At 35.1% G+C, this 12,273-nt stretch overlaps 2 protein-coding genes and 1 long non-coding RNA gene across 3 annotated transcripts; 2 read left to right on the top strand and 1 right to left on the bottom strand.

The window, feature by feature from the left end:
• Positions 1-1,458: 1,458 nt before the first annotated feature.
• Positions 1,459-2,750, top strand: LOC121249080 (pollen-specific protein-like At4g18596). The gene is made up of 2 exons (XM_041147742.1): positions 1,459-1,863; positions 1,968-2,750. Exons 1-2 carry the CDS (start codon positions 1,701-1,703, stop codon positions 2,303-2,305), a joined length of 501 nt encoding a protein of 166 aa, XP_041003676.1. The 5' UTR covers positions 1,459-1,700; the 3' UTR covers positions 2,306-2,750.
• Positions 2,751-3,809: 1,059 nt separating this feature from the next.
• LOC121249078 (omega-hydroxypalmitate O-feruloyl transferase) lies at positions 3,810-5,945 on the bottom strand. The gene is made up of 3 exons (XM_041147740.1): positions 5,177-5,945; positions 3,952-4,908; positions 3,810-3,915 (listed from the first exon to the last, which is right to left on the bottom strand). The coding sequence occupies exons 1-2, from the start codon at positions 5,615-5,617 to the stop codon at positions 4,051-4,053; spliced, it is 1,299 nt and encodes a 432-aa protein (XP_041003674.1). The 5' UTR covers positions 5,618-5,945; the 3' UTR covers positions 3,810-3,915; positions 3,952-4,050.
• Positions 5,946-6,499: 554 nt separating this feature from the next.
• Positions 6,500-8,955, top strand: LOC121249082. The gene is made up of 3 exons (XR_005937587.1): positions 6,500-6,593; positions 8,663-8,741; positions 8,835-8,955. It is a non-coding gene; the product is annotated as an uncharacterized LOC121249082 (long non-coding RNA).
• Positions 8,956-12,273: the final 3,318 nt, after the last annotated feature.

The raw sequence follows: 12,273 nt of genomic DNA, 5'->3' as shown, positions 1-12,273 counted from the left end.
TTTCTCTGCTTCAATTCCAATTAAATAAAACTATATTATTTTACAATATTCAATATCATTCTTATAATATTTTAAAAAATTAAGAAAATTTAATCAGTAACTGTAGCGTTTTGATTAAGTTGAGATTCACCAAATTTTCTTTTATAAATCGTAGGAATAATATTGAGGTATGATAAATTTTAAATTAGTTTAATTGGTATAAATTTCAACCATTCTAATTAGAAAAATACTCTAGTCACAAAGTGATTATATAAAATAATCTTATAAATTGATGTAATTTTTCAGACTGTAAGTGCATTTTTATTATAAAACAGATATGACGAATCACATGAAGCCATCTCAATTTGTGAGATTACTTTTATGTAATCTTTTTATTGCTGCAGCACCACTTCTAATTAATAAAAAACACATTTATAACTTATTACTTAAAAAAGTTTTATTCTTACTTTAAAATTTAAAAAATAATAATATAATAATATAAAAAGATTCGACTGCCTTTGTGATGGCCCTCGTCCCATCCCATAGTGGCCGAGTTCTAGCCATCAAATACATCCTCCACGCTGCTTATATAATAAAATTTAATTTCTAAGATAAATTAATTTTAAATTTTTATTACAAATTATGTCTTATAAAATAGACGGTGTGGAGGGTGTTGCAAGCTTTCAAGTTTTATCAGTAGTGTCATATATAAAGAATAAATATAGATAGCAATCACTGTTAGAAGCAATTATTTTACACACATGATGTGACATCATATAGACTACACATCTTCCAAGTCTAAAAAAAAGAAGTAGAGAATTAGAAGCAGTCATATAGTGAGTGCAAAGTGTGCACTGCTACAGTAGCTTCTCTCTAGCATTGCTTATATAAATAGTTCCTTGTTCATTAAATCAGATATCAAAGTTCAATAGTCTAGAGTATTTTAGTAGGTAAAGATGATTTAAATCTCGTTTATTCCGGATATATTGTGACCCAAAGAGTTAAAATCATGAAATTGGTCTTATGACTTCATCTGTCATTGAGGATAGCAAATTGAGGCTGATTTCTAGTAGCAGGGGACAATTTTTTTGGAGAAGTGTATGTTTTGGCCTAATAAAAGATTGACAAAATTTGTTGCCAAAAAAAACTAAAATCTTGGTAGCTTTGAAAAGTTGTAAATGCTGGTTTCCAAAATTCTCATATGGGTATGAATCATTTGAACTTTGCTGTAAATTAGTCACAAGAACAAATGGAAATTGGTGAAACAAACTGAGCATGAACATCATGAGCTTCATGCTTGCCTAATGAGTAATGACTTGGTACCCTGTAAATTGTCTTGTGGAGCTGAGATCTTCACATCAAGCACCACCTCCTCTCTCAGTTGAGTTAACCCAAAGGAGTTATCAGTATTCCTTCTCAAAAGGAATCTACCCTCTTCTCTCTCCTACGCATCAAGTCCATATCTTGCCAAAGGACATTCACATGACTTTGTTTCTTGTGAAAATGATAAATTTCCTCTACTTTTGTTGCTTACAGTTGGATCTCCACCAACTTAGTTCTGCTGCTCACGATCCACACACTAAGAAGTTCATCTTCTCCTATGTGATAATGCTTTGAAAGCTATTCACAGTGAAATAACTATTGATAAAAAGAAGCCTATCTTCGAGTGTGGTAGCTTTATTTTATTTTATTTTTTTATACTTTTTCCTCCAGAGTTGGCCATGAATCTGATGATTCTCTTTGTCATTTCCTCTCTGTTTCTCAATTCACTTTTTCTGGGAGTTGAACCGGCAAAACCCAACTCCCAGATCATTGTAATGGGTTTTGTTTATTGTGACATCTGCTCTAACAACAGCTTCTCCAGACACAGCTACTTCTTACCAGGTGACACAAACTCATTTCAAGTTTTGTTGGATATGTTAATGCTGTCTTAATTAATAAGGAATTTGAAGTTCATAAAGTTCCATGTTGCTGTCTGTCTTTACCAGATGCAGAAGTTAGAATAGACTGCAAATTCAAAGCTATCTCCCGGAAAACCGTAGAACAGATATCAATCTCAGTGAATAGGACTACAAATAAGCATGGAATTTACAAATTGGAAATACCATCGGTTGATGGAATTAAATGCGCAGAAGATTCTGCAGTCGTTTCTTCCTGCAAGGCAAGCTTAACATGGATTTCATCTTCTTCATGCAATATTCCTGGTTACACGACCACATCTGATCAAATTGCAATCAAATCAAAACAGGCCAATCTCTGCATCTACAGCTTGAATGCGTTGAATTTTAGACCATCCAAGAGAGATATCACTTTATGTGGAACCTAAATAGACGTCTTCCCAAGCTCTTGATTCTCAGTTTCCGCCAATCCCCCTCCCTATATGGTTTTCCTCTGCTTCATTCCTGCATAATGCATAAACTCCATGCACTTCCTTTGGTTGCTTCTCTCTCTTCACGATCTTTTTCCTTCAAAATGCATCCTAAAATCATCATAGAGAATCCGAGAAACCCAAAATACCTTGGATACCTTCTCTTCTCCCAGCCCATGGTTGAGATTAGTCTTACATTTTCTTTACTGCATTATGTGTCTGGTTGTTTGAATTTTACTGTATGCCCAGAAAATGTAGTGCATGTATAGTATGGATGAAGGAAGAAACTCGATTGTCCAGTGTGTTATTGGTATATTAGGTGTCCTTGTTACGTGAACGAGTTGTAAATTAAGTAATGACATAATGAAGGGCAATCTAAGGCATCTCAAACAGCCCCATTTGTGAAAAATGTTGTGTATAAATAATTTTCTTTTGCGAAAACAACCGCAGGATTGTACCGTTCTTTTCCGGTGCCACGATTATCCAGCAGATAATATCTTGAGGAACTTTCCATTCTTAATTTGTGAGAATGATTAGTAGATAATCTTCTCCAAAATTACCCTCTAAATCCTTTTGTTTTGTACATCTAAATTGAAGATAAGGTCCTTCAGTGAATGGATTATGGCTTAAACATCCCATAAACATACTAAAATATACAGGGGATCCCAATCAAATCAACCAATTTTAATTTACCATGAGGGAGAGGTTGGGCCCCATGCGTGATTGGATGGACATGGCCGATCCTCCATTTTACTCGTCTACTGCCCTACTTAGAGCCGATCATCACACGATACAAGCTGTTTTTTTTGTTTTTTAATTTATTCATGCTACGGACGTAACTATAATTCTATATGATTTATGTTGCTGATTCGACAGACATTGGGACAAATGATCGAACCATTTTATGGTTGATTGAAGTCTAGGGATGAAATGTGTCGCACAATCCATAAATCTAATACAAACACAATATAAAATTAATAAGTTTGAGTTGATATAAATAGGTTGGGGTTAAAACGGATTGATAATAGGTCAACCCACTTAACGGTCAATATTCTTCTATTTTTATGATTAAGATTGTAATTTTAGACATATACTTATATTTGTTATTGTTGGGCTTGTAATATTTGATTTATTATAGATTAAAATCTGAAAAATATTAATATTTTTTATTTGTAGGATTTTTATTTATTTTTAGATCTTGTGGCCATTAATAAATATAGATTTTAACTTTTCTGTGAAATTATATTCATCATGATAAATGGGTTATTTCATATGTGGGTCAATTCAACTCATTTATATAAAATTGATTGAAATAGATTGTATTGGATTAACTCATTTCTAATTAATTATTATGCGGGTCAAATGGATTGTGTTATGTCACCATTATTTAAATGAACCGTGTTGTTAGAATTTGTAGATTTAATCCATTTAACTTAACAGGTTATATTCAGATTGACTCATAGAGTCGAATGCCAATAACTTAACATGACACGAACATAATTCATGAATACAAATTGTCACCCCTACTTCAACCTTTTAAATAAAGAAACAACCTTTGGTGGTAGAAAGTAAAGTGTTTTTTTTTTTTTTTAAAGAGATAGAAATTAAAGTGTTTGTAACGTAATTCACTTGCCGAAAAAGATATATAAATAACACATGTTTGAACCGCCAATTACTTGACTTGGACACTCATTATCGTTTCTCTAGATCTGCACGAGTTGTTCGAAGATCTTCATGGCAGAAGTTGGCAAACCCAAAAGCACATTTATGCTTTTCCTCTCCTTCCCATGAGACAAGAACAAAATCACTTCCTTCTCCGGCAATGCCACTGGCCCTGACAGAACAGGCTCTCCCCATCCGAAGTCTGTGGTGTGGAAAGATAGCCTAGACCAGGTGGTGATCAAAAGCGTGGATGCCAAAGATGGCCTAACCCTTGTCACTTCAAAGTAATCTATGGCGGATCTCATATAGTCATCTGTGATCATCTTGATCGCATCCTTAACCCGTCCCACTGCAAATGACAGTGGCTTCTCCAGAAGTTCCCCTGATCTGCACATAGAATTTGTCAACACGAATCCATTGCCAAAGTATCCTTTTGGTAGTGGCGGGTTGAATTTGCGCCTTCCATCGACAGCAAATAGGAGCTTTGTCTCTTGATCTGGCAGAAACTTCAGTGCCTTGGTTCTAGCTTTCCACACAAACGCTGAGAGGGCTTCAAATGTAGTGCATCTGTCAACAACCCCATTTTCCATGGCTTTCATCTTTAGTTGGTGTAGTTTCTCGGGGTCGAAACAGAAGGACTTGTAAAGCGTTTCCTCGCTATGAATATCGGCGGTGCAGGACTTGTCTTCTACCTCTGCAAACTCTTGGTGCAGATACTCTATCTTAGGCGGGTTGCGGGCCTTAAGTGTGCTTCTGTCTAGGAATGGAGGGACAGATAACGGCAAGCCTCTGGCTGTTTCACCCCACGAGTTTACAAATTCCATGGCACCAATACCATCAAACATACAATGATTCATGCACAGCCCAAGAACAAATCCTCCACATTTGAACTTAGTCACCTGGAAGGTAGAATTAGAACTTTACAATCACCTCCCAAGTTGTGAAAGGTCTCATATATGCATGAACTTACATAAAGAGTGGTAATTTACATCCTGATTTTTGCAATTTCGTGAAAATAACACACCTGAAAATTTTCCCTAAGAAGATTGCTATGCATGTGCTTAATACTTTGTGATTAATGCAAAGAACTAGAATCAGAATTGTTACCAAAATACGAAAGGGCCAAACTAGCACCGAAATCTATTTATGTTTTGAGAGTTTACATACCTGAGCCACCAGGGGTGGTATCTCTAAAATGTTCTTTGCACCAGGAATGTCATAAACCAGCTTCCCGAGAGTCTCGGGGTGGGGCTTTGTTATGTCTCCTATCTCTTTCATTGTACAGTTTGCTTCAGCTTCAACAAAAACAGCCCCCTCGCCAGTGCAATCCACAATGAGCTTGCCCTCTGAGCTGATTGTCAGCCGCCCAGCAAGTGGGTAATAATAGACAAGAACCATTTTCAAGGCATTCCTGATCACTTCCCCAGCCTTGTCATTCCCCTTCTCATCTGACCTGAAGTAATAGATGGTACGAACAATCACCGCAATGTTCTGATCAAGGTTGGAGAGAAAATATAGACCCTTCTCTGTTTCCTCTGCAGGAGGAACCAAAGTTGGCTCTCCTTGCTTCACACTAAGTTTAAGAACATTGCCATTAGAGTTCTCCATTATAGCACACACTTCAAGCTTCACAACTCGAGCCAAGATATCAAGATAAGTAGATCAAGAAGCAAAAGAGACTGGCTCGCATTAAAATCCGGTGAAATAGAGTCTACTGATTATCAAGACAAACAAAGTCAAATAGAAAATGCCCAAAACTCAGTACGAGAAAAGAAAGGAACTAAGGACTGAATTTAGAAACACGTGGGTGCCATTGAAACCTGTTCCCTGCACACTATCTACTTGAATGAGTCTGGTTCTTTTGGGCTGGGATTCTAAGGTATATATGAAAAGTGAATGACCCCGGCTAAATAATCGTACCATGTCTTCTAGAGAGTGAGTTTTTTGTGATATGGGTGGGGTAGGCTACTGATCATGCGACCTAACATACCGGTCGAGGAAATCCAGAGTCAGAGAGAGGAAAGAGTGGGGGACTTAATTTGGTGGGGTTGGCATCCCAAATTGGCTTGCTTGCTTTGTTATATATATTTGTTTGATTTAATTACTCCACTAGTCTCTAACTTCATTTTCAGTGTCATACCACGTGTTAGCTAGGTTGCTTTTTTACTGGGTCAATCTACAATTCTGACAGCAAGCTACCTTATGAGGTTGCTTAGAACTTTCTGAGCAAAGTCTAAGCACAGGAAGCAAACTCCTCTGTTTTTTCTTTTTTTTTTGAATGTTAATGGAAAAAAGCTGCGTTTGATGTTAAACAATTGAGTTTAGTTGAGTTAAAATGATGAAATATTATTAGAATATTATTTTTTAATATTATTATTATTTTAAAATTTAAAAAAATTAAATTATTTATTATGTTTTATATTAAAATTTAAAAAAATTATAATAATTAATTAAAATAAATTGAGATGATTTTAATTTTCAGACGTACTTACTTGAGGAAGAAGCTGAAACTCATAGCTATTAAACCATGCTATGTTAATGTGTACGATCCTGGCACCAAATAAGCAGCAGGACTTCGCTTCAGGTGAGCAACTTGTACGAAATGCTAATCACGTAAACCATAAGCTATAATATTAGAAAAAGTTGTATTTGGATAGTGAGATATTTTATAAATAATAATAAAAAAATAATAATTGAATATTGAATAGTAATAAATAATAATGAAAAGTAAATAAATAATAATAATAATAAAATAATAAATAGTAGTAAGATATTCTTAAATATTTTCAAATATCTCAGTATCCAAATTATCTCAAAATTGAAATTGGGAGGAGAAAATGTAATCAAGCTCGAAAGGCAACATAAAAATAGATAAGTCTAAAATATAATTCTATGGTAAACCATAAGCCACAATAATAAAATTATTCAAAATCTCGCTGAAATTAGACGTAATCTCATTGGAGCTGAGTGTTTTATTTGGAATTAAGTATTATAAAAATATAAATAACGTGATATTCTTATTTTATTACAAACTATTATATCATCAAAACAGCTTAAACAAGTACTGATTTTTAATAATTTATATCTTAAAAATAAGATGAAAATATCACATCTTTTAGATTTTTACATTCTATAACTATCTAATAATTATTATTTTGAAAAAGATTTCTGCTACAGGTATCCACCGTTGGGTATCCGTTGTAGAATCTTCATTAGCCACGTCACCTTTATATTATTATTAAAAAAAAAAAGACTCGATTTCAGAAATCCATCTCACCTAGGCGCCAAACTCGTCCCAAAGTTTTTGCTGTCTCAGAACTTGTCTTCATCGTCTTCATCCCTTGGCCATCTAAGCAACGGGCATCAAGTCTTCGTACGCTGGAAGAAATTGCACTGCTGTGCCGTCGAACTCCCATCTGCACCGGTATTCAATTTTTGAAAGAGTGTCGTTGTGGGTATGAGCATTCTTTGCTATGTTTTATGCAGTTTTTTTTTTTCTATTTTTCTATATCTTTGGCCACCCATCGGAAGGAATCTAAGCTTTTTTGTTTTTACTCATAGTCTTTAAAGGTCCAAAATGTGATTTAAAGTTCTTGATCTTGTGATTGCCACCAATACCATGTTGGTTGCTTTGATCAGAAGAAAACAAAAACAGTAATCCAAGAGGATTTTTGAAGAACACAAAGCAATGAAGAGGATCCCTTCCTTCAATCACTTTACTAAACTCCGCCCGCTCTGCATGATTGATGTTTTTGTGTTGTAGAATGTATATACAGCATACCCACTTTGATTCGTTAGTTTTTGCACCCACCTAATATTTTGACTAAATGTTTAACCCCTCTGAGCTTGTGGCCCTCGGAAACTCCAAGCGTGCCTTTAACCCCTTTGAGCTTGTGAAACATTAAATGAAATAATTAGGGACACTCCACAATGCCGCTGAAATCAGCTAGGTATTTTTACTGTACAGTGTGACAAAGGCAGCACACGAGAAAAACTAATTGGTTTATTCAACCCAGGGCCATTATAGAACTGATGCACGAAAATTTAGTAATTAGTTTTCTGTACATTTGATTCTCCTCGAGTTCATCCAAGTCACAGCTTATATGCATAGAAGTTGAAGCACAAAAAAAAGGGTATAATCATCCAAAACTGATCTATAAAGGATAATATATGTTTTTTTTCTAAAACCCCAAGATAGAATCTGTGTGGAATATAAACAGGTTAGGCGATGATCATGTTATAACCATGAAGCAATGTAAATCACTGCTCAAACATGAATCCTATGTTTATCATGAAGCGATAAGGGCCATAGAATCATATAGCTTATATTGAACATTCCCTAAATATGTTCAGTATGTACAGGGTGAAGCTAACAACACCATAGTCATATTGGGTCCGTGGGGTGGTCAATCCAAATTTGACAATCCACTTACCTCAAAATACTGTGAGCACATCGGGTATTCATGTGGCTTGCCTTTCTCCAGCCGAAACTAGACAACATCATGTTCATCCTCTGCAATTCAAAAGCAAGAAAGTCGCACACATAGAATTGATGCCAAAACAAAACCAACGCATTTTCTCTTTATTGCTTTATTGATTTGTTTTTTCTGTTTTATTTTTTTTTAATAAAAAATAACTTGTGGAATTATGAAGTTCATCTCCTCTCGGCATGGGAAAAGGGGAAGAACACTCATCTCCCCTTACACCATCTATTTTAAATCCCCCAACCGCGGTATATTATATTTTTTACAAATTTGTTTTATTTCTGTGTTGAGTTAATATTTATTTTCAAAATACATGAATAACTTGTGTAATAACATGTTAGGACATACCATCAAGTAATCGACACTTTGTAAATTACACCAGTGCCGGTTACTACGGACCACTTCCTACGTGGCCACTGCCTTTTTCGCCATATCCAGATAGCAACCAATATCCAAGAAACATTCAAGTGGTGATGCAACTCTGTTCTTGTATTTTTATTTTTATAAGTTGGCCTTTTTTAAAAAAGTTTAATGTTATTGATTTTTTGTTCTTTTTACAGAATATTGGTTACTCGACCCCTCTTATGACTACAAGCTCCGCTACGAGTAGAAGAGTTGATATAGAGGAACCACCCGAATGTAGAGAAACTGATATTTCGTGTACCTCTTCTAGAGTTGAAGAAAGCCAAGGATTTTCAATGGCAGTCATTCTAATGGATTTGTTGAGTTTGTTTATCATTTTGAAACTAATGAAGATCCTCTAAAAGAAACATTAGTCATTTTTTGTAAGTTGAACGTGAAGGTGAAAGAGTGCAGGGCGCAAGAGTGTAGGGCACTCCTTCTGTCTCAACATCCTTATTCTGAATTTGAAAATGTTGTACTCATCATGTGAGCCATGTAATCACTTATTAAAGTTGTTTTTTAGTAAGTTGTAAATGTCACTTTTTGTAAGTTGACAAATTGATGCAGGAATTTATTACACAAATTAATGTCACTTTTTGTAAATGTCATTTTTTGTAGATTGCTTATTACACAGATTAATGCCTTACACAGATTGCATAAAATCATGTTCCTTCCACAAGTCATTAAAATCGGACCTAGATGGATGCATATATCAAGCAGCCAACAACTGAAAAACTGAAAAGAAACTAATAACAAACTGAAAAACTCTTCCATTTATAGGGAACACATTCCACACTGATAAAAACTGAAAATAAAAATAATGTTCTGACTAACACAAAAAAATACACCTGGAGTAGTTTAAACTACACATTCAGACTAAGTTCTAACATCACCAGCATATAGATACACATAACAACTAACTTCTAACATTAATCCTAAGTCACTTAGGCAAGATAAGTAACATGCTACAACAAATGCAAAAGCCCAATACACCTGGAGTAGTTTACGTGAACGTCTTATTTCAGCTTCGTGTACAACAAGTGCCAACTCATTGTTCACAACCTCTTCATTTCTATTGGATAGCACCATCTCTCTCATCCGCTCTCTTACAGATATCAATCTTGCTCTTTTCGATCTCGTCGAGTATCTTCTCCAGCTCTTTCTTGGTTCTTTAAAATTCATTGTGAGTTTCTCGAAGATCGGACTTTCTGTATTGATCCCTCTCTACCCATTTGAAATACTTACAATATGGTAATCCCTAATCATTTTAAGCATATTGTGGAAACATGTTAGATGCACATAATATTAAATTTTTTTATTAAATATGAATGTAGTACATTTATGTTATATTTTGGACACTCTAAGAAGGGTCGTCCTGGATTTCTTGTTGTAGACGAGTATCTCAGTTGGGCTTCAACTTCACACAAGCAGAATAGTTGACCCAGAGTTCGTTTACCAAAAGAGAAGAAGAGTCCGTGGTGGATGATGACATATTCTTAAATTTAATCTAATAGAGTTTTCAAAAAAATAGAACAACCAGGTGAATAATTAATCACCATTTTAGTTGCTTGCTACCATAAATGTTCACTTTCACGAAATAGGAAAATAAGGCCTGAATCATACATATATTGTTTAATTATACATGAGGTTTACAAGTACTATGTACCATTATAGTGGATACAAAAAGAAAATTCATATATTGTGGCTATTATGGATTGACAGCAAAGGGAAGTTCGAATGTGCAACGTGTATTAATTGTGGAACTTCTTCTTATACTGGAATGTGCAACTTGTATTAAACTGGAATGTGCCACTTGTACTAAACTTAGAGATTTAGGTACAACGCATTTTCATGAAACTTATAGATTATGATAAACTTGAATAGGAATACAAATGAAGTCAGATATTATTTGTGCCTGGTTACAGGCTAGCATCAAGACCCCATTGGAATCTAAAAGAGCAACTTTGAAAATAATAATGAAAGCAGATTGTAACAAGCTAGGTTTTTCTTGATCTTTGATTTGGGTCACGCCATTTCTATTATCTGAGATGGCGTTGAGTTTTTTTATAGTTGCATAATTTATCTAAGGACCAAGTCTTACATAAAATCAATGTTTAATATTTTATGAAATATGTGATGAATTTTAATGTGCACTGTGTATAATGTTCACTGGATACTTTCAAGTCTTAAAAAATGTTGGTTGAAGTATGATATCTTCATACTTTAACAAAAAAGTTAAAGCAAAACAAAGAGGAACCCATTAAGGTTAGTTAGGGTTAGGGTTCCAGAAATTTGAAATTAGTTAATAGTGGAAAGCACTTTGGTCTCTGTTCTCTGTTCATGCACTCAATTTCCTAACGCAAAACAAAGAAGAACCCATGGATTGTTGTTATATCCGTGTGAATCTTTTCCTTGGCTAAGTCAAATATCAAAAGAAAGCAAAAATTTAAAATTCAAATCATTTCTACCGCTACTCAAATTGAAGGGAGAAGAAGAAACAAAAGGAAAATGAAAAAACAAAAAGAAAAAAAAAAAGAGAGAGATGTTATGTTGACTGATTACGTGTTGTATATGGTTGCTGTTAAATGTATAGGAGAAAGCAAGATTGTTCATGATTCTAAATCAAGTGCAATTTTGAATCTAAATCAAATGCTATTTCGAATCGGTGAAAGTTTCAAAATCTCCCATTAAGATTAGGATTTCCAGAAATTCAAAATCAAACTCATACCGATTCAGTAATTTGGGAACATCAAAATCGTGGGTTAAAGAAACACTACCAATGGGAAATTTGGTTTAGGGCATGCGAACAAGAAGATGAGATCAAGAAGATGAGAACAACATGTGACTCCCTTTGTGTTTCGTCTTCTTGCACGTCGATGGGGCAACTTGTTTGAACAAAAGCTTTTGGCCACCCATCGTACCTCCTTAGGGGAATCGTCTTCGTAGCAAGCCTGGGAAGCTTGGAGGTGTGTTCCGTGCAAGGTGAAGATTGTGGTTCGTAGCAGTCTTCTGCGCGGGGTGTTCTGTGGGGTTCCATGGATGTGTTTCGGGCGAGGTGAAGTTGAATTTCAGAAGTAAATCAAAAGGTGCAATAACTAAAAGGGTGCAAACATACCGTTTAACTAATGCGGACGTGGAATCCCGAGTACGCAGGGGTCCCTATTCCGGGTGAAAGTAGAGTTTTTGTTTGAAAAAATAGAAATTATATCCTCCAAACGGTTTAACAGAGTTGCATAGGCCCAAATGCCAGACCAAAAAATTGTACGAAGATTCAAACAGCCGCAACTTGAAGCCCATGCATGATCGGGCTGACACATGGTAAACCCACAGAAGAGTTTTCTGCCCAAAAGCCTAAACGACGCGTTTGGAACTGGAAGA

Source organism: Juglans microcarpa x Juglans regia, chromosome 2D (genome assembly GCF_004785595.1).
Source record: "Juglans microcarpa x Juglans regia isolate MS1-56 chromosome 2D, Jm3101_v1.0, whole genome shotgun sequence".
Classification (NCBI taxonomy): Eukaryota; Viridiplantae; Streptophyta; class Magnoliopsida; order Fagales; family Juglandaceae; genus Juglans; species Juglans microcarpa x Juglans regia.
Note: the sequence above shows the minus strand (reverse complement) of the source record. Positions and strands in the feature narration are given on the sequence as shown.